The following is a 27,958-nucleotide window of genomic DNA, read 5'->3' as shown; positions in this document are numbered from 1 at the left end:
CTATTTCACAGTCCCTGTTCTGTCTTCCTGTAGCCTGAGTGACTCTTGTGCCTCCAGTCTGTGTCCACTGGGATTAGCCAACTCCACGCAATAGGTTTGCATAGCTGGAGTTGCTGTAGAGACTGGACCCATCCCTGGGGTAAAAGGCAAATGTTGGATCTCCTGCTTGACTAGACTGTCAGAGACCGAGCCTTATTATGAAGGAACGGGGTGTTATCAGACTCGAAATAACTGTTCCCCCAAGCCCGTTCTCTGCTGAGGATCAGCTAGATGCCACTGGGGGTGCAGAGGGAGGCGCCCCGGAAGCATGTGTTCCTGTTTGTTTCTCTTTTGACTTCTGGGAGGGCCCGGGACAAAGAGCAAAAGTGTCCCTTTTTTTTTTTTCAGAACCCTTTCCCATGTGCAGGTGACAAATCCTGAAGGCCCCACGAATAGGAAGAACTGTGAATGGGTAGACTGTGAATAGGGTATTGTGTCTGAGAGACCGCAAGAGCAGGAGGAAGTCTGCTGGCCTGGGAAGTAAGGGCCGTTCTCACTCTGAAAGGACAGTGTGACAGGTCCCTTCCTCCTCCTTGGGCTCTGGTCTTGGCTGTGAAATGAGGGTGACCGTGCAAGTGGGTGTGAGGAGGGTAGGCAGGCCGGGCCATGGGATGGAGGTGGGGACTTGGGTGGGGGATGGGATCTCCTTTTGAAGTCTAGGGAACAGGGCAGGAGGGGGAGAAGGCAGAGGAGGTAGAGGAGAACTTAGGCCAAGAGCGGGCTCTGAGCTTCGTGCTAGAGGGCTTCTGATTCTGGGAATAAAGGGACCAGGGGCTTGGAGGTGAGACACGAAGAGGTGAGAAGCCCGAGTGTGTGGAGAAGCAGGAGATGCAGAGGCTGCGTCAAGAGACCCTCCTTATGTCCCAAGAGCTCCCTGAAGACTTCTGTGTTTGGAAGTCCCACTTCTGCAGAGGCCCAGCCCGCCTGGAAAATGAGAAGAGTGCTGTCCGAGGAAGACAGGAGGTGCAGATACCTGGCCGAGAAATGAGGCCTGAGTCAGATGCAAATGGACCGGAGCGCAGCCGCTGTGGAGGGAGGGGCTGAGACCACAGTGATGCTTCCTGGGGCCTGGGCAGCCCTGCTCAGAGGAGGCCAGGCGCTGGAGCAGGGGCCTAGTGCTCAGTGCTCAGTGAGCCTAGGCAATCACGGTGGACTGAGTTAGCGCTGGCGCTGCCTACAGAACTCAGCCCTCAGCAGGTTCAGGGAGAGAGAAGAATCATGGGAAAGGAGGGTGCTGCCTCTCAGGGACCAATTAGACCATGCAGAGTAGACACACGCTGAGAAGACTCTGCCCCTCCATGGCCAGTGTCTCCAGAACAGGGCAGGCCAGAGCTGACAGGAACATTCTCCTGAGGCAAGGCAGCTAGCTCTTCCCCTAAGAGTGGAACATGGTGTCAACAGGTCCAACTCAGGGTAATTATGAAGTCTGAGAAGACTCTGGCACGCTCACACTCACACTCGAGGCTTCCTTCTACCCTTTCAGCGCTAATCCTCTGGGAATGTAACAATTCTGCCAGGTGTGGTGGCACATGTCTGTAATTCCAGCTCTCAGGAGGCTGAGGCAGGAGGATTATGAGTTAGAGGTCAGCCTGGGCAGCACAGTGAATTCCAGGCAAGCCTCAGCTACATTTCGAGGCACTGTCTCAAACACCATCTCCAAAATGTAAGCTTCTGGAACAAGAAGGGTCTCCCTTTGCTCCAACTCCACACAAGATGAAACTTCAGAAATCTGTTCTCTGAATGAAGTAAGAGTTCTGGCCACAGTAGAAGTTTCTAGAGGGTTCCTTGTGTGCCAGGCTGTTGACTTGGGTGTTTCTCTGTACCTGGCCTGATCATAATGCTTATTACCTCTATCTTATGTCTGGGGAAACTGAGGCTCAGGTTAAGCTACTGTTATGGGAACGTAGGTAGTAAGATCAGAACCAGGGTTTGGAGGTCAGATTTGTCTGTGAACATGGCGCCTCTGCTTCGTGCTGTCAGCTGACCAGGGAGGGTTCGCTCTCCTCCTCTTTCTCTGAGGCAGCCTGCTTCTCTCATACTTGCAGGAGGGGCAGTTCATGGCTCAGCCCCATGAGGTGGCCAGTGTGGCTTCACTCCCGGTGGGGAAGTTGGAGCTGGGGACTGGCAATGCTGAACTTGAATCTAAGTGGATGAGGACCGAGGACTTGTCGTGGGGTGGCACCCCGGGGACATGTAGCTGTATCTGATTGTATCCTGCTGATCTTTCTGCAGATCCCACCCAGGCGTGAAGGATGCCACTCTGGGTGTTCTTCGTGATCCTTACCCTCACCAGTGACTCCCACTGCTCACTGACCCCCTCACCTCCCTTCAGGTAAGTGACAAGGACTCCTGCATAAATTGAGCGACCAGTGCCAGTGTGAACTGCTCATTGCAGGCAGTGGCCAGGCATGGAGCCCCAGAGGCCATGCAGCCAGGATCTGAGTCTCTCTGGGAGGGAAGGGAACACACAGGACAACAAAGGGGACCTTACTAGGATGTCGTGTAGCTCGTACTGCTCCCCTACCTAATCCCATCCTGACCTCTGACCCCTTTGCACAGGGTGCAACGACATGCAGATGCCATCTTCACCAGCAACTACAGGAAACTCCTGAGCCAGCTGTACGTCCGCAAACTGCTCCAGGACATCATGAACAGGCAGCAAGGGTAAGCAGACATTCTAGTAGCTTCTTCCCAGTCACTTCTGCATCTGAGCTGGGAAGGGCTGAAGCAGAAGGCAGGGACCAATCTTTGTCTCTTCCCCGACACAGTGGATATCAGTGGTTCCCAACCTTCCTAATGCCCGACTCTTTAATACTGCTCCTCACGTTGTGGAGATCCCCGGCCATAAAATTGGTTGGGACTTTACATACAATTGTAATTTTGCTACTGTTACTAAGAATCAATCGTAATGTGAGCGTCTGGCATGCAGGAGATCTGATAGGCAACCCCAGAGGGGTTGAGACCCACAGGTTGAGAGCTGCCAGTGTGTATCCTTTCTGAATTTATCCCAGAAAAGTAGCCCAGGTCAGACCTCCACTTAGACCTATTGTGTGCCTCACCCTGTCCTTGGCTCCAGCAGTGACAATGCTGATGGTCATTGTTCCTGTTTGATCTGGACTCCAGGCCAGAGACAAAGACCAGGCTTGGGGGCATTTGTACACATGGGGACTGCACTGTAGACACAGGAAGCCTGTGCCAGGGACGTCACCAAGACTCTCCTCTCAGATCTTTGAGACCGTTGGTCATTATCCCACCAGACGGACCCATGTGTCATCTCTAAAGGATGTAACCGAGCAAAGATCTAAACAACCTGCCTTTGTAGTTTTTGTTTTGAAAAACCTTCAAAAGTACAAAAATGTCATAGCGACGAGCATGTGCTGCTTTGGCAGAGGTCCTGGGTTCAATTCCCAGCATCCACATGGAAGCTGACACTTGTCTTAAAACTCCAGTCCCAGGGGCTCTGATGCCCGCTTCTGGCCTCCACAGGCACCAGGCATACATGCAGGTAAAAATAAATGAGCACAGACTTTAAAGCTATAGTAGTGCTCTTAGAGTGAACATCTCCTCCCATTTGGACTCTTCCCCTTAGGTCAGCGGCACGCACGGGCACGCACGGGCACACACAGACACGTGGACCTTTGCCATGACGATTGTCTCATTTTCGCTGAGCCAATTTTAAATTTCTCATTTCTTCTGAGGCAGGGTCTGGTCTAGCTCAGGCTAGCCTTGACCTTGATATGTATCTGAGGATGTCTCTTCTGATCCTCCTGCTTCCACCTCCTGAATGCTGGGACTTCCGGCCTGTACATCACAGCTATCATGGTCTTTTTACCCAATGGCACTTGTGTCTCCTAACAGCTTACACCACTATCTTCTGTGCTCGGTGACACTGTCACTCACAACACAAACTTAAATCTCACCAGTTGTCCCACCAGATTCCCTCCACTTCTTTCTTTCCCGCCCCAGAACGCAGGTTCACAGACTCCAGTCACCCCCCTATCTGCTTTCCATTGTTATAATGATTTTATGTGCATGATTGTTGGGCTTGCATGCATGCCTGCATACCACATGCATGCCAGGTGCCCTCCAAGGTCAAAAGAGGGCACCAGACACCCTGAAACTGATTAAGTGGCCTCATTAAGTACCTGCTGTGGCCTTCTCAGTGGCAGGTATCAGAAGCCGCCAGGCAGGTTTGTCCAGTTACTGGTGTATAATAAATTTGATCACTTTCTTCAATGAGCCGGCTACAAGATTACTACCCTGTGGGGAGGGCTTTGCAGTGGTGTGGACATGCATGCTGAACTTTTCACGCCATGCCCACGGCTCCCCAGATACTGCTGAATGTGAGAGGATTGCCTAAGAATCCACGCAGACAGACTGGACGTCGGACCCAATGGAGGCCCTCAGTGTTTCTCCTTTCCAAACCCACAGGGAGAGGAAGCAGGAGCAAAGGACCAGTCTCAGCCAGGAGGTGGACAGCGCATGGGCAGAGGACAAGCCGATGGCCCTGGAGAGCATCTTGGTAACCCTGCTGCAGAAACACGAATGAGGAGGGGGGAGGGCACAGCTGGGATGGGGGGCAGCACAGATTGGAAGGGCAGAGAGAGATTTTTTGTTTTGTTTTGGTTTGGTTTGGTTGAGACAACAGGATTTCTCTGGGTAGCCTTGGCTATCCTGGAACTTACTTTGTAGATCAGACTGGCCTTGAACTTAAAGATCCATCTCCCTGCCTCTCTCCCAAGTGCTAGGATTAAAGGCATGGCCACCAGTACCCACCTGAGAGAGATTTTTCTGGGGATTTTAGAGACTTCCTTCCCTTTGGGATCCCAAGAAAACCAAAGAATCTCATTTTCCCACAGGTGTGGAGCCTGCTGGTCCAAGCGAGGGGACAGGCCCTCTGCCCTAAGCTTTGGGGACAGGGAGGGCAGGAGCAAGGGGACTGCATGCTGGCCTTCGCAGCCCAGAACAAGAGGCCAGGCTGACTGCCTGAACCACCAGCAGGGCTTCAATAGGATCTCAGACCTTTAATAGGTTCCCCCGAGGGACTGCTGTGGGTGAAGCAACAAGTACACACTTCAGACCCCTGTAAAAAGACCCTTGCACCTAGAATGCCAAGACAGGCCGGCTTTGCCATGCTGATAGGGCAGGCACACACTGTCAGAGGCAGAGCTGGTCACAATGGTCCTTCCCCACCTACCAGGAGTCAGGGAAGATGGAGAATGCTTCCCCTTTTTACAGAAGAGGAACCTTGAAGCTGGGGGCGGGGCGGAGAGACTGGCAAGTTCAGGCTGTCTTTGTCTACCTTGGGATGTCTTCCCGTAAGACCCAGGTCTGAAGACTGACTGTAAACTGAGTACACACAGTACACACAGTACACACACACACATACGTGCACTTTCCGGCATGACTCTGCTCCTGCAGCAGCTTATGAAGCAAACTCAGTTCCAGCAGGGCTGCCCATGCACTCCCTCACCTCCCTTCCAACCCAGATCTGGGTTGTGTGTGTGTGTGTGTATGTGTGTGTGTGTGTGTGTGTGTGTGTTGTACTGAGCCATACTGAAGGCAGGATGTAGGCTGGCCCCGGGGCTGGCTTTGGATCTCTCTGCCCACAATTCCCTCCTCTACAAAAGGAACAGGTGAATCTGTTCCCTTGTAAGAGCTCAAAGAACCATGGGAATATTACCTCTAAGAAGAATTCCACCCAGGGGCTCTCACCAGGAGAGGGGGTAACCTCCCATTAAAGCCCAAAGAAAGATAGATGGCTACAGATCCTTGTGCCCTCTAAATATTACAAGGGGGCCTGAGAGAGGTAGAGCCTGCTGGCTCGGGCCCCTGTCTCCCCCATATTTGGGAGGTTAAGACAGGAAGATTAATAGTTCAAGGCCAGGTCTGGAGAGAAGACTCAGCAGTTAGGAGCAGTTGTTGCTCTGGCAGAGGTCCTGCACCCAATTCCCAGCACCCCCATGGTGGCTCACAACCATCTGTAAGTGCAGGCCCACGGGATTGAGTGCTCTCTTCTGGTTTGCAGACATACGTGCAGAAAAAAACACCCATAAACATAAAATACATACATGAATAAATCTTAAAAATAAAAAGTTCCCGGCTAGCTTGAGCTTATAGTATGAGGCCCTGCCTCAAAATAAAATACACGGAGTGGAAGAGAGCAATCTGTACCCATCCCCGCTGCTAACCTTCCTGAGAGGAAGCTGACCTTCTGGTTTAGCCACTCTCTTACCCTGGAAACGGTCATCCCGTGGATTCTGTGTGTGAAGCCCTGGGATGGGTGTTGGCTAGATTCAGATCCCGGGCAACTCCTGCTCCCCTGGAGTCTACCTCACACTTGTTCTTGTCAGGTTGGTCAGTCGACTTGTGACTGACAGAAAGGTTTGTAGGGTGTGGCACGTGTGTGTGTGGGGGGTGGGAGGTGGGGGGAGAAGCTGGTCGTGTCTAAGGGTCAGAAGGGAAGCGACCAGCCCAAGGTCTCCGTGGCAGCCAGTGAGGGGGGCGTGGCAGCCAGTGAGCCAGGCGAGGGGCGTGGCAGGGATTCACAAGGCTGCGGACATGAGCATCTTTCCAGCTGAGGTCTCCTGACTCTGGGAACCCAGGAGTCCTACCTCTGGCTGGAACCCCGGTCGTCTAGGTGGCTTGTGCGTCCTGGCGTCTGGACTGAGTGTCTTTTTCTTTCTGCAGCAGGGGTTCCCAAGGAGGAAGCTTTCAGCGGAGGCTTAAGGCCCCTGACCCCCAAAGACAACTGTACCCCGTTACTCCTACTTCAGTTCTGACCCTTTCCTTCCTCTGTAAATACAATAAACCCTCCATCCTCATCTGTGGTCCAGCTTCCTTTATTGTCAATCTGATCTTTTTTTTTAAACATGGTTTCTATGGTTACCTCTCCCAAGTAGCAGGTGAAGTATAACGGTGCAAACCAGTTGGAGCTGGAGAGAGCTCAGCTGGTAAGGTTCTTGCTGTGCAAGCACCATGGAGACGAGCTCCAGACCCCAGCACCCACATAAAAGCCAGGCATGGGAGTGCGTGCCCGTAGGGTCAGAGATGGCAAGGCCAAGAAAGATGAATCTCCAAGGCTCACTGGCCAATTAGTTTGACTAATTGTGAGGCCCAGTGAGAGAGGTCTCAGGAAAAAATGGTGACTGTCCTTGGCTACATAGTAAATTCCAAGTCAGTATGGGCTACCTAAGAGACCTTCTCAAAAACAAAACAAAACCAAAAAACCTGAGTAAATTAAGCCTTAAAAATTGACAGCTGTGAAGCCTGGACGACGGGATGTCTGGAATGGTTGATCAAAAGTGTAAAAATAACCACAGCATTTAAAATCAGATGGGATGCCTACCTTTTGGCTTTCCCAGCCAGCCTAGTTCAGTGCCAGCAGGAAAAGGAAGCACGTGGCCGTGACCTGGCCGTGACCCCTCTGCGGCCAGGTCTTCCATCTCCCACCTGCTCCGAGAGCCCGGGCAAGCAGGAAGAGCACGGCAGGAGGCCGGTCGCTGGCTGGTGGAGATGATGAGAACAATGGGAACAAAGGCTCCTCCTGAGAAGGCTAGCCCAGAAGGGCAGGCAGGGGGTGGGGGTGGGGGGGGACCTGCCAAGGTCTAGGACAAAGGAGGAGCTGAGCTGAATGGGCGCCTCCCCCCACCTCCCTTCCAGGCCCCACCTGCTCGGCTCTTTCCCTGCCCTGTCCCAACAAAGCAAAAGCTCGGGGTTCTCTCTACTTTGAATTAGTTTTTCAGTTGAAATAAAAGACCACTGAGAACTAAGGCTACTTGTGGGTTTTGAGGTGAATGCAATTACAGAAGGGCAAATCCATTGCAGCTACCCTGGGCTTTATCTCCATTAGCAGGGACCCTGGTGACAGCTAACACTTAGCTCCTCCCCCCCCCCCCCCCCCAGAGGAGCCGGGAGCACCGCTCCTGAGGGGCCCTACTTAAGACTGAGAGCTACTTTCATTGCACTAAAGATGCTTTCTAATCAATGGAGGACTTGTCCCTTTTATGCCTGTATTAACTTGGCGTTCGCAGAGACTCCCCACATGCTCCCTACAACTGTCCGTTGGAGGGGGCCAGAGCCCGCTTACTAGCACAGAGCCTATCAATGTCAGGGTGACTGCTACCAGGTCACACACTCAAGAGGCAGCAAGGGTGTATGGGGCAGCCGGGCGGTGGTGGTGCACGCCTGTAATCCCAGCACTCTGGGAGGCAGAGGCAGGCGGATTTCTGAGTTTCAGGCCAGCCTGGTCTACAGAGTGAGTTCCAGGACAGCCTGGACTACACAGAGAAACCCTGTCTCGAAAACACCAAATTCAAAAAACAAAACAAAAAAGGGTGTATGGGGCGGGCACGGGAGTGGTGGTGGTGCTCTTGTATTGCTCTTGTATTGCTCTAAGATCTCAGGCCCCTCAGTGCCTGGGACATCAAGTGACTTAGTATTGGGCACAGGTAGAGCAGGAACAAACTGCTCATGGGGCTTCTGATCTCAGCGAAGGTGCTCAGATGATGGGACCACACCTATTAGAACCTGTGAAACCATCATCATGTTTATAATCCCAACATTAGGGAGATTAGGGTCATGAGTTCCAGGTCAGTTTGTGCCACCATAGTAGGACCTTGACTCACTAAACACTTAATCCTTAGGGGCAAGGGAGAGGATTCATTACTGTCTGTGAAAGCATGAGGGCCCCCAGTCCTAGTAAAGACGCCAGGCACCGTGCTTGGGGCATTGGCCAAGCAGCCTAGCCAATAGGCTTGATCAGCTTGTAGTTAAGGTGGTGGTGAGCTACTCCACGTGGGTGCTGGAACCTGAATTTGGGACTCCTCTGCAGGAGCAGGATGAGTTCTAAACTACTTTGGCCTCTCAAAATCCAGGCTTTTAAAATATAAATTCTCTCAGGAAATAACTTTTGTGTGTGACTGTGAATGTGTTCGTGGAGGCCGGAATTAACTTCAGGCACCATCTACCTTGTTTTTGAGACTGTTTTGTCTCTTGCTAGCCAGGGCATGCTGACTGACTAGGCATGAGCTCTAGGGATCTTCCTGTCTTTTTTTCCAGGGTTGAGATTACAAGCACACCCAGTGTTCAGCTATAGGTACTGACTGGGCTCACTTTTCTAGCCCAAATGTCTCATGTATGTTGGCATCTAGTTCAAATGTTTACCACTGTGGATAACACAAAATGCTTACAGATCATTGCACTGGCCTGCAACGCTTGGGAGAGGGGAGGCCTACAAATGCAGAACTCTAGACAGAGCTATCCTAGAGTTCTAGACTCTTTCCCTTCCCTAACCAAAACCCTCATTTCCTTACCACAGCCAAACCTAGTTAGGCTGGAAAGCAGCCATTATACCCCCAATTTTTTTTTTTAATGTTTATTTATTTATTTATTTATTTATTTATTTATTTATTTATTATATGTAAGTACACTGTAGCTGTCTTGAGATGCCAGATCTCTTTATGGATGGTTGTGAGCCACCATGTGGATGCTGGGATTTGAACTCATGACCTTTGGAAGATCAGTCGGTGCTCTTACCAGCTGAGCCATCTCTCCAGCCCCTATACCCCAAATTTAACAAAGACTCTAAGATGTAGCTGTCTAGTCTGGATCCTGTGTTCCGCCTGTTTCAGCTTCCTGAGTGGATTACAAATGAATGACACCACAAAATGTATCGTGTCTTAATAGCATTAAAGACAACTGGCCAAACTGGTCAAACATGTTTGTTTGTGTGGGTTTGAGAGCACGTGTGCGCTTGTCTTGCTAAGGCAGGACCTCTCTGTGGATGCCAGGGTAGGAGACTCCTGTCGTGCTGTAGGAGTGTTGGGATAATCAGCATTTACTCAGGTGGTCAGTCAGTGCTACAGTTTGAATTGGAGGCCTTCCAAAATCATGCTGAAAGATCTCCAATGCATTGCATCAAGAGGTGGCATGGTTCACGCATATGCATGGATTATTTCCTTTATTCAAGGGCCAGGAGAATTAACTAGCTGCTTTTTTTTTTGTTACTCTGTCACTGGGAACACTGATACAGCATCAACATCATCTAGGAGCAGTCTCTCTCATACTTACCAAGTCTGCCAGTGCCTTCTAGTTCTTAGGACTGTTGAGTCACCTATCTTTTCTTTTCTTTCTTCCTTCCTTTCTTTTCTTCCTTCCTTTCTTTTCTTCCTTCCTTTCTTTTCTTCCTTCCTTCCTTCCTTCCTTCCTTCCTTCCTTCCTTCCTTCCTCTCTCTCTCTTTCTTTCTTCTATATCCACACACCAATCTAACTTATTTATAAACTACCCATCTATTTATTGCTTACAAATCATCTTACTGCCTATAAATGATTTATTTTACTGTTTCTAAATCCCCTGCTGCTTTGTGGCATTTTATCACAGAAGGAATGGACCGAGACAGGCAGCTTTGTTTACTGACACAATTCCAACCCTCTCTACACACCAAGGCCAAATGCTCATGGCAAAAGTCTAGAGCCGGGCTTCTGAACAGAAGAGTCTTCAAAGACTGGAGCTGAAAGGACACAGGCCTTCTCTGACCACTGAGACTGCTGAGAAAGGGTGAGAAGGCCCAGCTGAAGACTGCTGAATCCTCACACTACACATGCAAGGCTCCGTCAACTCTGGGAGTCCACCATTCTCTTTATTCCAAAGCGATGAATTACAGATTTCAACTTTTCAAATACAACATCTGGGTAACCTGGGATAGTCACAGCATCTTGCCAAGCATCACAACAAAGGGACAGACAATCTGGGTCCAAACATATCTGTTCTGTGAAGCAAAAAGTGAGAAACAAACGTGGAAGCACAGCTCAACTTCTCTGTTTAAATAGCAGGTATTTCCTCCTTCCCTGTTCTGCCCCAATTCTTCCTCTCACACTATGAACTGTCTCCACTCCTTGTTAAATGCTCATTTCAGCCTTCAGGGTCTTCAAACTTCTTCTGGAACTAATGTGCTGTTCTGGAAGAAAGCGAAGACAGACATACCATTAATGATGGTTTAAAAGGACAGTCATAGTTCTTATGAGGGACAACAGGGAGACTAAGTCATTCTCCCACTGGAAGATGTCATCGTCAAGGGGACAGCCTCGTATCTACTGGTTCCATTTGTAAATGCCCTGCTCATTTCAAAAAAATAGCTGAAGCCCATGATGACCTGAAAACCAGGAAGCAACCCGAGGACTGAGGAGGGAGCGTGTGAACACAGGGAGGAGGTAATTCCAGGCACACCCCTCACAGTACAGGCCTCAAACAGGGAAGACTTCAGTCAGAAAGAATCAGAGTTTAATCCTGCTGGCTGCCTGTATTCTTGCCAGTACAGACTCAGCAACTAACCTAACACAGAAAAGGTATGGAAAAGGGCTCATAAAACCACTGTTTTGTTCCTTTGGTCTTCCTTCCTTTCTCTTTTGGTTTGTAGGTTAGTTGGCTGGTTTTGATACTTTTTTTTTTTTTGAGATAGGGTTTTGTTATGTAGCTCAGGCTGGCCCCAAACTTGTGATCCTCTTGCCTCAGCCTCTTGAGTGCTGGGATAGTGCACCTCCCAGATGAGAATCTCTCACCATTTTCTTCCCACCATTCCCTGTGGGGAGAGCTGTGGAAGCTGGGAGGGAAATGTAAGCAGGTGGAGTGCAGCAGGGAAGAAAGAGCGGCAGGCAGGCCGCAGCAGGCAGCGGGCCAGTGAGGACTGCAAAGATCCTACCAGGCTCATGGAATGGCAGGCTTCAAACCAACTGATAAAGCAGTCCTCAGGAGGGCATGCAGGCACAGTGCTGGCTCCTAAAGTCCAGTACCTGTGCCTTGAATTCTTCACCAGTGCTCGCAGTTCCTGACATTAGGGTGTGTGCCTGACAGTGTCCAGGCTGGAAGGACAGCAAGGGTATGAAATGAGGTAGCAGAACTCAAAGCCCCAGACCTTGGCAACAACTGAAAGACTCCATTCTATTCACTCAGACCAACACGTGCCTTAGTCAGCACTGAGCCACATGGGGCAGGCCTGCACATGGGGTCCCAGGCCACACAAGTCCCAAAGGCTCTAACGACCAGACCTGGATAGCAGGATGGATCAGAGTAAAGAACAAAAGAACTAACATGTCACAGAAAGGACTAATTCTGAAGGTAAACCTCAGATAGAGCAACTAAAATTTAGGGCAAAACCAAAAGGATAAGGCCAGGACACAAGGGAGGGCAAGGGACGGCCTTCCCAGGGCTCAGGGGAGCTGTCTGGCCAGCAGAGTTGATCTTACTAGCTGGGAGTCGCACAACTACATGCTTGATTTTGCTTGTTTATTCATTACTTATTCATCTAGACCCAGGGTCTCCTATAGCCCAGGATGATACTGAACTCCTAAGCCTAATGCCTCTGCCTTCCAAATGTTAGGATTACAGGTGTAAGCTACCATGTCCAGCATCACACCTCACTTAAACCTGGGGGAAAGTCATTATCTCTCTGAGGTAAGGACAAGGTGACCAGCTTATTCTAACACTGCACTGAAAAAGCGTAAATCCTGTGTTTCTGTTGACTTTTCCTATTTCCAGAGGATTAAAAGCTAGGTGTGCTGGGATTTGCTTCATTTCTTTGGCAGGGAAAGCTATTTCTAAGGCAAGGGATAAAAGAAGACATGATGTGAAAATTAAAATCTCTCTCTCCTACTTGTGGTGTAAGGCAGGGATCAGCCAACTATGTCACACAGCCCCGATGCAGCCCACCTCCAGATTGGGGAGATGGTCCATGCAGTGCTGGAAGGAGGGAGACGAGTGTCGACATACAGACAAGGACACTCCTGCTCCACAGAGCCTCTCGTGGGCCCCTCATCTACAGAAGCAGATCCACAAGTAGCACCCACCCCTGCCCTTGCTCTGACCCTCACTAAATCTGCCTCCCCAACAAGAGCCCTTGAAAGAAGGGCTGCTGTGTGTCACACCCTGGACCCCAGGTACGATTCTGCTGTTGGCTTTGATCCGTGGTCATCAGTCATTCACAACTGAATCTCAGCAAATTGCATGGTTCCTGAAAGGCCGAAGCAGTGACAAGGTGTGCCAGGAGTTGCCATGCCATGGGGCCATCAGTGAACCAAGTAGTGAGGGTGGATGAGGGCGCTTCAAGAAGTCCAAGTTGGACTTGTCTTATCCTCAACTCCTGTTCTCATGGAGGGGCTACTGGATATACAGCAGCATCCCCTGGGAAGGATGCCCTGGTTCAGCCACAACCTCATTTAACAAGTTGGTAGAGGGAGTGCTGGGAGGAGCGAGCGGGTGGAAAGGGACAGAAACTGGCATGCATGCGTGGGCAGGGCAGGCGGGCGAGGGAGCCTGCCTCTGGGACGAGTCACCCTTCATCTTTACCGTAGTGTCCTATATTTTGCCAATCTACTGCTCTGCTCTGCAGCGATCCTGCCAAAGGAAAGAGGTTTGAGAATCAAGAAAGGACAGACAGCAAGAGAGAGACAAGCTGAGGACACACATGGTGAACCAGACCAGAGCTCCTGTCAAGGCCGGTCCTTTCCCCAGGCAGCACAGGCTGTTGGCCTTGTGAGGAGCGGGAGAAGAGCTATCAGGCCTCTAATGAGAGCCGTGGGTCTTTCCAGAAAGTGCATGTAAGTCAGGCGCCCACAGCGGGACACCTGCCACATGGACTCTACACAGAACGGTTTTCTCACACTGCTCTTCCCTTGACTTTACTGTTCTTGTGGACAACTTCCAGAGAAGAAAGAAGTTAATGGTCAGAGCACACACAGCCTTCTGGCTCTGGGAGCTCAGACTAGTGACTGAAGGAAAAACAACCAAGTCCCAGCCTTCCTTTTCTGGATGCAGTGCACAGTGTCGGGGTGAAGCAGCTACAACTGGGGGCACTGAGGGCAGTGGGACCTAGACCAGCCCAGGGAAGTCAAGGATGTTTGCCCAGGAGCTCATGGTGAGGCACGCAAAGCTTACAATGACACCCCCACCCTGCCCAAGTCACTAGTGGTCTCCTTGGTAACACCCCTCTTGGATCAAACAGATGTAATTGGCAGCGTGTTTAAGGGCATGCTTCTGAGTTCCATTCTGCTAGCAGGAATCCCAGAGGGAGAAAGCAGGGTGGGTCTGAAACTGATTTCTTTCAAAGGTGAAAGCAATTCTGACCTTTTCTTATTGGTCTTTGTGTGGCTGAAATCAGTCAGGTTCTATAAAGTCAAATCAATAAGAAACACCTATGTGACATTTAAATTTGCCTCCAATTCTGTTCTGAAAGTCAAGCTGCCACCACATCAAGGTCTGAGCATTTGTCTGCTTCTCACTCTGGCTGTTGCTGGGTTGCCATGCCTACACAACTGCTGAGGGGCAGAACACAGACCTGCAGGTGGGAGGAGGGGCTCTGGCACCATCCAGAGCCCCAGCAGTGGTGCTATTCTGGGGGCACAGGAGGGCAGGACAAGAAGGATGTTTATACCACACAGCTAACACATTTTGTCCACACAATGCAGTCACTTCCCCCTTGTTCTAATGTGAGGACACAAATTACTGTGACTTTCAGACATCTACCACTGCTCACACGCATGACTTCCCCAGCAGGCCGGAGGAAGGTGGCAGACTTGCCCCCCCAAGGATGTGACTCATTCTGCCACATACCTTTGTGGTCTCACAGCTAGGCTGGCACAGTGCCCACACAAATGCCTCTTATCCCACCCTGGAGTTTGGCTCATCCCCGGCCTTACCTCTTAACTGCCTGCTGGGCCAGCATTCGGTTGCCAGCCAGAAATGTCACAGTGCCCAGGACAGCAAGGTACTTCAGGGTCTGGAACATGTTGAGCTGAGTCCAGTAGACATACATGAGCCCCAGCATCGCTACAAGAAGTGTCATGACATCCAGTTAAAGGGCGCAGTGATAGTGTGGAGGGAGGAGGGAGCAGGACACTGCACAGGAAGGGTCAGCATTTCCCGGTGGCTTTTTTGTTTAACCCTTTTATCTCCACACCAGACAACAGATGACAATACATTTACCTTTGAGCTTTCTTTACCAAGAAATCTAGAGGGGAAACTCTGACTTCAGGCTCCCATCCACTCTGCTTCCTTCACGCGGGACTTTGTTTTTACATTCTAATATTTGGGATAATTTTAGGTTTCAAATTCTGTCCACCCCCCCCCCCCCCGATATGGTTTCTCTGTATAGTCCTGGCTGTCCTGGAACTCACTCCGTAGACCAGGCTGGCCTCAAACTCAGAAATCCGCCTGCCTCTGCCTCCCATGTTCTGGGATTAAAGGTGTGTGCCACTACTGCCCGGCTAGGTTTCAAATTCTTAATGAAAACAGTCAGGACATAAACCAGTTAGTCATTTCCTTTTAATTAGAATCATATTTAGAACAATTTGCCACTGTGGCTTGGAAGTGAGCAGAGGCCTGGGAAGGCTCAGTGAAACCCGGGCACCTAGAGCTCTGGGAGTCCTGGGTTTGTCAGGTTTGAGCAGCCTGCAGCCTCCTTGAGCCCAAATTCCTTTACCATCAAACGGGTCAGAGTTCCTGCCCGTTACTCCTATCAGGGGTGAATAATGAGACTCAGATGGGGAAATGCACAAAAAGCACATTGGCAAGGAATGTCACGGCTCTAAACACAGTTCTGTTCAGGTCCTGCTCCCAGCCTGACCGAGGAAGACTGTCATTCAAGTCCAGTAACTAAGCAGGCGAGAAAGATCACCCTCCCAGTTCTGCCCAGGATGACAGATGAACTACCACAGAGGTGCTTGAGCATTTTTGAGGTCAGGGACCAATGTGAGAATCTCATCAAAAATATTTTCACAATTTCTGGAAAGAGATTCTTCTTTGGACCCCTGGAGAAACCATGTACTATGGATGCAGAGAAAGAGGCAAAGGAATTAGAAACATCAACTTTCCAGTGAGATACGAAGGTTTGGAAATGCTTGCATGATTTGGGAATTTACTGTCTTGCTATGCTTAGGCTGTCTAGGTTCTACATTCTCCAGAAAACAATGGAGGACAGTGTGTCTGATTGAGGAAGGGATTTTCTATTACTGTCCAGATAGGGCTGCCAGCAAATATGAAGATCAATGTGGCAGGGAAAGACAACCTTTGGAAACTACATTAAATGCTCTTCATCCAGGAAGACGGCTCAGTGTAAAGACTCGCTAAGTGAGTAATCTCTGGAACGAACAGGGCTGGTAAACGAGGGTGAGTGCCTTGCCACAGCCGCCCAGTGCAATGACCCACAGTGACAGCTGCTGTCAGCTGACAGGCCAGACAGGTTTGTCATCATATTAACTGTGCTGAAAGGCCGGGAGGAAGAGGGAAATGCTGTGCTATTAAGTCATTATAGTTAATAGGTTGTAGGCCTACTTAACAGGGCTTTAGCGTGGGCAGGCAAAATGTCAGAGGAGGTTAAATGGAATTAGCAGCCTGGGGCACTTACCAGCATGTCCCAGGTGAAAGATAATTGTGCTAGGAGCAAAGGTGAAGTTGGAGATATTGGCTCCAATCCGGATCCACTGAGTGACCGAGAAATAAATGAAGATTAGAACGTGAAAATGTGGCAACATAGTCTATGCCAACACTGATCCAAACTCCAGAGCTTCAAAGTTCACATACACTAGAAGGACAGGATTTTCCCAGGTCACAAGCACACTGTTCTAAGTCCTCAGGAAGAACTGTTCCTTCTTCCTTCTGAAAGCTGTATCGATCAGAAATGACTGATACTTCTACTAAGTTCTTCAGGAGTCAGTACCATCAGAAGGCAGCAGGAACGAGCTCTCATGGTGGATTCCACGGCTCCTGAAACGCCATCACCCCAACACAAAAACACCCACTCGCCAGTTCTGTTTGAAAGCTTGTGGCTTGCTCTGTAGTTTTAACACTTCTTTTTGTTGAGAATCAACCAGTTAATTTCAAACATAGGTAACCTGCCAAAAATAATACCTACAGTTTTGTTTGCCCAAATTCTCTCAGCTTTGAGGTCATATATCTATGTTTATGATTGTCAGAGAAACAAAGGAAAAGTTTAATTGGTTAAAATATATAAATTGAGTCTAGCATTAATTTCATGGCAACCTGGAAGCAGAGGCCAATGATCTCTGTGATTTCAAAGCCAGCACAGTCTACACAGCCAGTTCAAAGAAAGAAAAAAATTTTTTTTTGGGTTGGGGGAAGGCAATTCGAGACAGGATTTCTCTGTATAGGCTTGGGTTTCTTGGAACTCATTCTGTAGACTACACACCTAGCCCAAGACAGTGGGTTTTTTTTTTTTTTGTTTGTTTTTTTTTAAAGTGGGCATAAGGGCGGGAGAGATGGCTCAGTGGTTAAAAGCTATCTGACTGTTCTTCCAAGGGTCCTGAGTTCAATTTCCAACAACCACATGGTGGCTCATAACCATCTGTAATAGGATCTGATGCCCTCTCACAAACATAAAATAAATAAATTAAAAAAAAAAAGTGAACATAAACCAGGTGTAGTGACACACACTTTTGGTTCCTGCACTTGAGAGGCAGAGGCAGCCAGATCTCTCTGAGTTTGAGGCCAGCCTGGTCTATAAAGTGAGTTCCAGGACAGCCAGGGCTGCACAGAGAAACCCTGTTTCAAAAAAAAAAAAAAAAAACAAACAAACAAAAAAAACCCCAGACATGTATGTAGTCTGTATACACACACACATATAAGTAAACATCATTTTGTTTCTCTGTGTAGCTCTGGATGTCCTGGAACTCATGCTGTCAACCATACTGACTTCAAACTCAAGATATCTGCCTGTCTCTGCCTCCTGAGCGCTGTCTCCTCTGCCATGGTGCCACCATTGCAAGCTAAACATCACTATTAGAGTAGGACTTTCCTTCCTTTACAGCCTCCATGTTGTCTCCTCCTCAGCTGACCAACACTAATACAGTTTTACAAACTTTTCCATAAAGAGGATTACACTGATTTTACCTGATCTCCTTGCCAGCCTCTCTCTGTAACACCTGCTGGCATCAGTATGCAGATCTGTCTGTCAGTCTGCTAACAACTGGCATACCATTCATCCTGTGGACAGATTCATTAACCCCTCTTCTAAGTGGACCTCCGACCATTCCAGGAGATCTGGAATGCAGAGCTTGTTGTCCATTCTTAAAGCTATTAACACAGACCTCCATTTTCTTTTTCCCACACCTGATCTCATCTGAGCACTTCCCCAGAGACTCTCAGACTGTACATTGGTTACTGTTGGCAGGACTTTTCTCATGGGTTTATTAATGGATACGTTTATTTGGCTCTTCCCCCACTGTGGGGAACTCTACTTATTCTAAACTGTCTGACTCTTAGTTGAGGCCACAGCTGCTGGACCCCTCTAGAGCCGTGCTTGGCCAGAGTACAAAGACTCTTTAGGAATGGCTACATCTGTCCTGCCTGGAGCCAGATACACTGCCCACGCTAACGATGGCGACTTACCAGTGCAAAGAGCAGGAGCAAGGGCGAGAGGATGAGGGCAGTGAATGTATTGGACACCACCGTGGGGGGCCTCTTCTCAGGCTCTCGGAACAGGTGCTGACAAGAGAGGACACACCACGAAGTTTCAGAATATGCCCTTCTCAGCTGCGACTAAATGCCAATAATTGTGGAGAGGACAGACATTCTAGAGGCCAAGCCTTTGATTGGCTTTATGCTGCTTCTCTGATCCCAGGTGTCTCTTCCCGGACACTGTTCTGGTTCCAGCCAAGATATGACTAACCTTTCTCCTCAAAGAGTGTCATTTAGAGGCTGGAGAATGCAGACTAGCCAGAGTCACCTGGCTGTATCAGAGAGAAGGCTCAGGCCTAGGGATGGCTTGGATGTTACACCCAAGGACCCCAGACCTCAAAAACATCCCTGGGTTCCTGCCCTGCTCTACTTGACCAACCAACAGTAACTGCAGCCCTTTAAAGTCCATCGGGCCTTGCCACAGTGGCCGCCCCAACTTCCTCTTTTATTCCGTCATCAAGGCTCTAGGGATCGTCGGAACAGACCTCCCTCACCAGCTCTGTTTAATTCTAGAATCAAGCCAGAGAGCTGGATAGCGCGCCTCTAAGACAGGCTTCACCTTTTCCTGAGCAGTCAGACACTGAGCAGCTTTCATCAACGGCATGCGCTAGCAGATGCAGCAATGTACTACAAGTCCACAGAACATACTCAGGCCATGAGACTAGAGGCACGGTATTCTGTGCCTCAGTTTCTAAGTAAAGAAACGGGAGTAGGGAGGCCACAGTCACTCTGCTAGGCCTGTGAAAGACCCTGGAAGGGACACTGCACTCCCATCTTTGCAAGTGTCTGTTCTTCATGTGTGGCCTCTTGCCCACTAGCCAGTGAGCAGCCAGCCCCACTCCAGGAGGAGGAGGAGGTAGCTCTGCTGGCGGCTGCAGTCTCCGGTTCTCAGCATGGCTCCTCTTTGCTGACACTGGTTTCCTAGTGCTGTCTGCCATGACTGCCGCCCCTGGTCGATCCTGTAGCCCACTCAGTCTCCCCTTCCTTGGCACAGAAAACCCTGCTAATCCTAAACAATGCCACAGAACACAACACAGATTTGGAAAGAATCCTTCTCCCTGCCCTTGGAGGCCTGTCCTCTATTTTATTGCCTGGAACTTAGGATCCTCCCTCATCTTCGCCAATGTTGGGGTTACAGGCGTGGGCTGCCACCCCTGGCTTCATCCCATATCATGTTAGCAGGATGACGAGAGGAAGAGCCTCTCTTTTTACACTTCCCACTCACTCACAAGTGGGTGCCTCACTGCTATGAAGACTGAATCTCAGGACTGCAGAGCAGCGTACTGTGGGACCTAGCTCATGCTCCTTGACAGCTGTGTTTATTCTATGAAGGGTTCAGAGACACTGAAAAGCCTTATCCATTTTGGTTCTCAACCTCTGATGGACTAGGCTGGGTAGGGTTTGCTTATTTTGTGTCACAGGAAGGGGAGCGGCCTGTGACAGACAAGAATCTGCCCAGGGCAGTAAAGCCCTGCCCCCAGGTGAGTTCCCAGCAGTAGGTCTGACTTCTACAGCAGAGAGGGTAAGAGCAACCCTACTCATGCCCTCAGACTGCCCAGGGTGGTCTGGGATCTAGAGAGGGTAAGGGCAACCCTACTCATGCCCTCAGACTGCCCAGGGTGGTCTGGGATCTAGTGTCATCTCTGCTGTGCTTTCAGCTGGAAGATGGGACCACTACATTGCCCTGCCCAATTCCCAGAGTGTAAGGTTCACATTGTAGAGCACCACATGCAAACAGGTCGAAGGGCTAGGGCCAGAGCCCAGAAGTTTGCAGTTTGCTCTTCCTGGGTTAGTAGATAACCCCTTTGGACTTTACCTGAATTTCCTGTTTTGGGGTAAAAAGGTTCTGGGACAGCACAGTGGATGGAGCTTCTTCTTCAGGGAACTTGATGACCACATCAGCCTGAAAAACCAAGACTACTATTTAGAGGTTCAGGGTGAGAAGAGGCCAAGCCCATCACAGGGAAGGCTCTCTACAGTCCAATCACTTCTCATCCATTAGCTGACAAATGAGGCAATCAAAGTCTCAAGAACAAACCAACATCTGCCAAAAGTGCCTTTTAGACAAGGATCCCGACTTCCTACTGGCACAGTGGGAGAGTCCCCTAGAGCTGTTTAGTATAGAAAACCTTGGCTGGCTCCACACTGGCTGCTTCACCTGTCATCAAGACACTGCCAGGTGTGCCAGGAAATGTGATTTAATCACAGAAAAAAAAAAATGGCACAAAAGTATCAAGTCCAGGAGAAGAAAAGGAAATCTTGAAAGTGGCAGAAGAAAGGCGGCTGCTCCTTCCTCCAGCATGGAGACAGTCGTCTGATTTTGCTAACTGCTCTCTGCCACTTCCCAAACATATCACTTCCTGTTCCTTCCCTAACTAAAGGCTCAGAGGCCTCTGTCTCCCCAGCTCGCTGAGTTCCTTAACACACACACTCCCAGACACTATCCCAAGAAGCCCCATGCTGCCTTATTCCAAAGCTGTATTCTATGTTTCTATCAACAGAACTATCAAAAAAGTAAGGCCAGTGAGGAAGAACCATGAAGCCTATAGTAAAATCACATAATTGCTGAACATTATTAACTAGCACTCTGCACTGGCCTCTTCTTTCCCAGGCTATCACAGATCTCAAAGAAGAAGACTATCCTTGTTCATCTCTGTATGCCCCAGTGCCTTAGAGAACCAGAAAGCCTCTTTCTGACAAAATAATCGTAGAAATTAATGGGATGTGTGTATTTCATTCATTTGTTTGATCAATACTTATTAGGCATCGACTATGTGCTGAGGCCACGGTGTATGACGCTCTGAATCACAGCAAGGCTGTCAGTGTGAGGTGTAGGCCACAGCCCTCACCTAGGCACCATCAGGCACATACATACCACGTTCCAGAGGATTGGGTTCTTCAGAGTGGCATCCCCAATGATTAAGTAGAGTGTGTAGGTGCCAGAGGCAGAGTCAAACTCAATCTTTCTTTCAGAGGTGTCCAGTTCAAACTTATAGACATTCTTGTTATCTGGCTCAGCAACAAACACCACTTCCTGGCCAGTCTTCTGGTTATGAAGTCGAACAAATGTCTGCAGAGAAGAATTCCATCTGATCAGAGGGCCCACACTGAGTCAGCCAGGAATAGAGTCCTACTCTTTCGTCATAGTGAGACGCTGGCTCAGGCCGACCCGCTCCTCAGAGGGGAAGGAGCAGCCGTCTGACCTCAGTTCCTACCCCAGGGACAACTTTCTGATCAAAACCGGAGAGAATCTTGACTTACTGTCCAGTGATGGAGGCTGACCGCCCAGTGTGAGCACTTGCCTCCTACCAGCTTCTGGCCCTTCTGCTGCCCACTTCTTCACCAGAGAGCAAACAGAGGGGAACGAGGTGGAAAGGCATGAGGCCCACTTTCAATTCCCTAGTGTTCTCAGCTCAAGATGTAGCAGTGGAGGCTCTGCTGTCGATAGCAAGCAGAGTTCTAAGAAAACAGGGCCTGCAAGCAAACCCACTTCAGCAGTCCACAGGCTCTTGCTAACATATCAGTACAGCACACCGAAGTCCACTGGTGTTGACAAGGTCTGTTTTTCAGCATGGTGTCGCAGAGTCTGGCTCTGAACACGGGACCGGCTCCATCACGTAGGAGCTGAGTGGGTCACTTAGCCTCCATGTACCTTGACTTAACACGTCAACATCTTTAACACGTAAATATGTTAACTACATGGGTGCCTGTGTGTGAAGATTTTATAACCAGTGCATGCAAAGCATGAAGCGCAGAGCCTAGGACGTGGGAGCCACTCGACCGACCATCATCCATCTGCAGCTGTCTAGCCTCAGCACAGTGGTTCTGGGTCTAGTCAGTTATGACATAAGAAACTAAGGTCTTGCCATGCGTTAGAACTGCAACAAAATTTAATATCCACACAAGGCTTTCCTTTCAAGGGCTTCAAGACAAAGAATTCAAAAAGACAAGTGGTTGGCTCCAATTTATGGGTTAAAAAGCTAGAGTATTAACTGAGTTGCCATAGCAACACAGCTAGCACTGGACCTATACATAAAGCATAAAATAAACCTCATTTGTGAATCCACACGCCAAACTATTGAGGGAAGGGAGCTCACAGCGCACAGCATCCTGACTAAGGCAATAATTAGTCTTGTCCAGTGTGGGGAGAGGATGCCTATCCTTCACCTGTACTGCCTCATGCATCTTCAGAATGGCACACCACTAAGTCACAAATTACAGAAAGAAACGGGGAGAATCCAGACAGAGCCCCACCCCCTTACATTATTGTGCCTCACTCCCACCTCCATTTAGTCTTCTCTCTTTTCATTTTTTCCCTCATGCTATGTGGCTGGCAAATGTTCTTCTGTAGAGAACTGGGACATGCTGAGAGGCTGAAGTGCTTAAAAGTCAGTTTGAGCATAGGTCCTGGCTAAGCTACTTGAAGTTTGTGGGTTACAGACGGGGAGAAACTGAACAGCCAGTGCAATCAATTCTAGTGGCAGAGGTATACGTAGTACCTATAGCCACAAGAAACAGGGCCTGCAAGCAAACCTACTTCAGCAGTACACAGGCTCTTGCTAACATATCAATATAGCACACCAAAGTCCACTGGTTTTGACAATGTCTGTTTTTCAGCATTCGGAATATTTAGCTAAAATTCCCTTTGCACAACACCTAACCACATATGTGACATGGTCAAGAGCAGTCCTTGAGAACTGAGAAGGACCAGAGAGGTGGGAACCTAGGGGAGGTGTCCGAGGACAAGGATATTCCTGGAAAAATATTTGAAAATCTTTTAGCTCCTTTAAAAAAACACTCTTTATTGTGTGTGAGAGAAAGATCTTTGCATAGAAATGTATGGCAGTGCTTGTGTCTGGAGACCAGGTCTGTGCAGTTGTTTACCTTCTGGTTTTACATGGGTTCTGCCTGGGAGGAAACTCAAGTTGTCAGGCGTGTATATCAAGAATATTTACCCACTGAGTCCCCTTGCTGGCCTTCTTATAAAGTCCTTTGAGTTCTGAGTTTCAATTGTAAGCATCATGACAATTTCACATGAGAAGCACTCGGTCTTTAACATGGCCTCGAGCGATGCTGGTGAATACCGCAGCAGAGAGCCTCACTGCCAGACAGGGAGGCAGGGCGGAACAGAACATGAAAGAAAGAAGCGTATTTCTCTAGGGACACCGGAAGCTTAGCTTCCTGCCTCAGCCACCCCACTCTTCTATGACTACACATTGGAGCTGCTGAGCTGAGCTCATCTTTTTCCTTTTTCTAAAAATGTGTGCACTTCAGTTAACGGGTTACAGACGAGTTGACAGGACTGTCAGGGTGCAGCCAGGCTCTGCAAACAGGAATGTGATACTTGCATCTGTGTCAGCATCACTGATCTGGTGGACATTCAATTTCTGGACAGAACAGGGGCCACATCCTGACCTGGTGAGGGGTGAGCTCCGCACCGGTGTTCACATCTACCAGCTGGAAAAACAGGGCAAAGTTCTGATGGCTGTCTGCGATGAATGTACCCTTGGCTTTGGCTGGGTAGGTCACCCTGAAAGATATGATTTTATATACACAGTCAGTCTTCTCCTAGCATCTCCCTGTCTGAAAACAGGGTTAATAGCAGCCCAACCAGCCCTGCCCCATTTCACCACTTCCATGGTGGACCAACTAACATACAAAAATATCTGTGGCCTAGAGGCCAGTGGATCAATACAGCTGTTCTGAAAAGGCATTATCTTTTCGGCCTGTCTGTCTGTCTGTCTTTGTTTTGTTTTGTTTGTTTGTTTGTTTGGTGCTGGAGCTAGAACTCAGGGTCTCATGCATGCAAGGCAAGGTGGACCAGAAAGGTTGACAGACCGCTAAACTTACGATCTCAGCTGCAGGCCAGGTCTGAGAGAAGCACAGAGAAAACTTGAAGCAGGATCTGGGGAATGTTCTATGAGAATGTATACTTCTGGGCCTTCAATTCAATGACTTGTGCTCTTAACTGGCCCAGCTCAGGTGCAGGGAGCGTATGTGCACGCTGCAGGGCTGGCATAATGCAGAGAACAGTCACGGTCACCGACAGCAGCTGAGGCTGACTGGGGTGCAGAGCAGAAGGGATGCTGGGTGGTTTGCTTTTTATGCTTTGTTTCTTAGACTGTCTCTATTTTTCTGCTGTGAATCTGGCTTTTAAAAAGACATTTTTTTTTTTTTTTGAAAGGCAGACTTGGTGAGGAAAGCTGTGTTTCCACAGAGGTCTCCTGGGACTTACGAGAGAAGACAGCTAAGGGTCAGCACGCCAACCGGTTACAGAGCTCACACCTGGCTTTGTTTTACATTCTCAGTTTATATTGACTAATGAAGACCAACTCTACAGAATTAACTTTGCAAACCACTTTTCCAGACATGATTTTTTTATTTTTTTGAGACAGGGTTTCTCTCTGTAGCCCTGGCTGTTCTGGAACTCACTCTATAGATCAGGCTGGCCTCGAACTCAGAAATCCTTCTGCATCTGTCTCCTAAGTGCTGGGTTAAAGATGTGCACCACCATTGCCCAGGATTTCCAGACATTATCATAGTGTCTGGAAACATTATTGTAGCATTCTCAAATAGTGCACTAACGCAACAGGGACAGCAGGCCTAGCTCTACATGACTCACAAGGAAAGAGTGGCTTAAAGCACGCCCTGCCTTCAAAAATAGCTTTAGGGGTCACCTGCCTCTCCAGCCACTCCATCAGAATACATCTGGGATCTGAACTACACTAAAGGCAAGCTCCTCCCCGCTCCTCCCCACTCCCCCCACCTCCCAAAATAGGGGTCTAGGTGATAATGACCAATAGTCTTCTCCTGGCAAGCTGGCTAGCCCTGATCAAATGTAAATGGCCAGTGTAAACTTCAGCACCACATGTATTAAAAACTTGTCATGATACAGAGACTAGTAACATGACTTTTGTGAAAAGGTGACAGGCAAATTTGAAATGTTCCACATTTTTATGTTAAAAATGTTAATGGTTCCCTAGGAGTTTGTACTTAAAAAAACAAAACAAAACAAAACAAAACTCTGCAGCAGTGCCTCAGGGCACCAGGGGCTTCCCTGCAGCACAGAGACACTTGCCTTACCACAGAGCTTCTCAACCTGTCAGTCCCAAGGCCATAAGAAAACAAGTATTTACCTTACAACTCATCAGTAGTAACAAAATTGTACTCATGAAGTAGCAACAAAAATAATCTTATATTTGAGGGTCACTGTATCAAAGGACCACAGCATTAGGAAGGTTGAGAACCACTGTCTTAGAGCTTTCACACTGGGTTCAGACCTACCACTGGCCAGAAAGTTTCCATTAGGCCACACCAAAAGCTTACTCAGGACTCTACAGATAAAGACTGAAGTAAAATACAAATCAACCCACTGTTTCCTGACTTAAATAATGTGAAGGACAAAGTGGACTCCAGGTTGATCCCTGAGGTAACAGAGTATCTGTGACCTGCCCACGAAGGTCCCTAGAGCAACACCACCGGAACCATAGTCTCTTGAATTTGGGATGAGGGTGGGGTCACTGCTGTCACAGAGACACAACCTGGGGCACAGTGCCTCATTATGGTCCTTCCAACTCTGAAGCTTGGGGACCCTCAGTGCCCAGGTGGCATCCCACTTACCGGGTAGTTTTGGGTGCAATGCTCTGATCCTTATCCACAGTGGAAAGATCAACATTTGTGATGCCAACTTCAGTGGAGATCTTGACTCTAAGCTACAGCAAAACACAAAAGACATTCATCAACTGATGGGTATGAGACATGTATACTCAAAGTCTTCTGTGTGTGTGTGTCCGTGGGTGTGTGTGTGTGTCCTCAAATGCATGCAATCCAGAATCTCCTATATTGGTGGATAAGAACCACCACCGAGTCACCTCCACAGACCAAAATTTTCTACATTTTTGCTTCCTTTCTTACTTTTTGAGATCATCCCACATGGCTTAGGCTAGCCTTGAACTATGTAGCTAAGGATGACTTTACACTTCTGATCCTTCTGCTTCTACCTCCTAAATGGTTGGAGTAGAAAGGTGTGCCACCATATCTGGTTTTACATAGCTTTGCATATGCCTAGTGAGTGTTTTACCAACTGACCTATACCCCTGGCATAAAATGTTCTTCTCTTAAAAGTGAGTAAAGGCAGGGAAAGAATTCTAGGCTAGGAGTCTTCATGACCACTGCAAACCCAACCAGACAGCATCTTGCCTAGCCCCATCCTGAACCCTGAACGGTGAGACCTGGCTCCTTCATCATATCTCTAGATTTTGAATTTATTTTAAAAGGTGGAAAAGCAGGGGAAGGAGTTTAAAAAAAGAACAGTCCTTAAAATATGGGAGCTTGGCGGTGGTGGTGCTCGCCTTTAATCCCAGCACACAGGAGTCACATGAGGTCAATCTCTGATTTTGAGGTCAGCCTGGTCTATAGAGCAAGTTCTAGGACAACCAAGGCTATACAGACCACCTCAAAAAACCAACCAACCAACCAACCAACATAGAGAGTTCCTTACATAGTAATGTCTAAATAACTCATCCAGGAAGTCCAATCAACTGCAAGGATTTACTCAGTATGTGCTCTAATGGAAGGCCCTGGCTCCGCAAAGCCAGGTCATTCTGTACAATAGGAAGGCAGAGCTATGTCAGAGGTGACATCAAAGACTGCAGACGGTGTGATATGCTGCTCAGGCACTCAAGTCACTAAGTCTGAGTATAGCAGTGCTCCCCACGCAGATGTCAGATGCCAGGGGATCTCCACACTGTGGACTAAGGCTCCCACTCTCTGCTGTGTAAGTTGGCACACTATGGCCTTTGTCCCCTTGGAGTCACAGAGAAGCGTAAGATTTGCTTTGACCAGCAAAATATGAGCAGAAGGAAACTATATTATTTCTTTGTGGAAGTCTTAAGAACACAGATGATGTCCAGACACAGGCTTGCTCCTTTAGTCAGGCTTCCTAAGAGGACATGAAACAGGGCCTCCAAATGACTCACTAAAGACTCCTGTTGTAGGCAAAAAAGAAACCTTGGTTGTTTCAAACCAGTAAGATCTGGAATCTGTTCTAGTGCAAACCAGACCATCCTATCTCTTCCTTTATAAACAGTTCTAATGCCAGGAAATAAAATTTAATGTTAGGTTAAAAATAAATGTAAATACCCAAAAGATACAGAAAACATGTTAAAAATCTAAGTCTGAATGTGTAAATTATGCAAACCCAAGGCACATTTTTGTGCTCATGTGCAAATGTATTCATGAACCTTCCAAACATGACAGGCTGGAGTGTAACACAGAGAAATCGTTGGCAAATCTAACTGTTTCGTTTAGCGTTGGGATCAAGGGAGAGTGGCCTGCACAAACAATGGGAGGAGAGCTGGGGCATGTCTAAGGTGCCACACCAAGGTATGACAGCTCAAACCAAGACCAAAAAAGAAAATTAAAGAAACCCTTTTTAGTAGTCTTTTCTCCTGC

The 27,958-nt window shown here is 48.6% G+C and overlaps 2 protein-coding genes across 3 annotated transcripts in view; one reads left to right on the top strand and one right to left on the bottom strand.

Moving 5' to 3' along the window:
* The first annotated feature begins 2,275 nt into the window (after positions 1-2,275).
* Positions 2,276-6,863, top strand: Ghrh (growth hormone releasing hormone). Its single transcript, XM_052181549.1, has 4 exons — positions 2,276-2,371; positions 2,599-2,703; positions 4,471-4,561; positions 6,730-6,863. Exons 1-4 carry the CDS (start codon positions 2,292-2,294, stop codon positions 6,766-6,768), a joined length of 315 nt encoding a protein of 104 aa, XP_052037509.1. The 5' UTR covers positions 2,276-2,291; the 3' UTR covers positions 6,769-6,863.
* Positions 6,864-10,658: 3,795 nt separating this feature from the next.
* Rpn2 (ribophorin II) overlaps positions 10,659-27,958 on the bottom strand; it is a 46,706-nt gene continuing 29,406 nt past the window's right edge. Inside the window, exons 10-18 of one of the 2 annotated variants that reach the window (XM_052184128.1) lie at positions 26,126-26,217; positions 23,921-24,035; positions 21,381-21,575; positions 20,322-20,408; positions 18,437-18,532; positions 16,437-16,512; positions 14,731-14,860; positions 13,382-13,429; positions 10,659-10,997 (exon numbers count right to left, since the gene is read on the bottom strand). In XM_052184128.1, the coding sequence (XP_052040088.1) occupies positions 10,985-10,997; positions 13,382-13,429; positions 14,731-14,860; positions 16,437-16,512; positions 18,437-18,532; positions 20,322-20,408; positions 21,381-21,575; positions 23,921-24,035; positions 26,126-26,217 (852 nt within the window). In that variant the 3' untranslated portion in view covers positions 10,659-10,984. The remainder of the gene's footprint in view (positions 10,998-13,381; positions 13,430-14,730; positions 14,861-16,436; positions 16,513-18,436; positions 18,533-20,321; positions 20,409-21,380; positions 21,576-23,920; positions 24,036-26,125; positions 26,218-27,958) is intronic. The other variant, XM_052184129.1, reaches the window with a different exon arrangement.

Source organism: Apodemus sylvaticus, chromosome 5, assembly GCF_947179515.1.
Source record: "Apodemus sylvaticus chromosome 5, mApoSyl1.1, whole genome shotgun sequence".
NCBI classification, from domain to species: domain Eukaryota; kingdom Metazoa; phylum Chordata; class Mammalia; order Rodentia; family Muridae; genus Apodemus; species Apodemus sylvaticus.
This window is presented reverse-complemented; position numbering and strand designations above follow the sequence as displayed.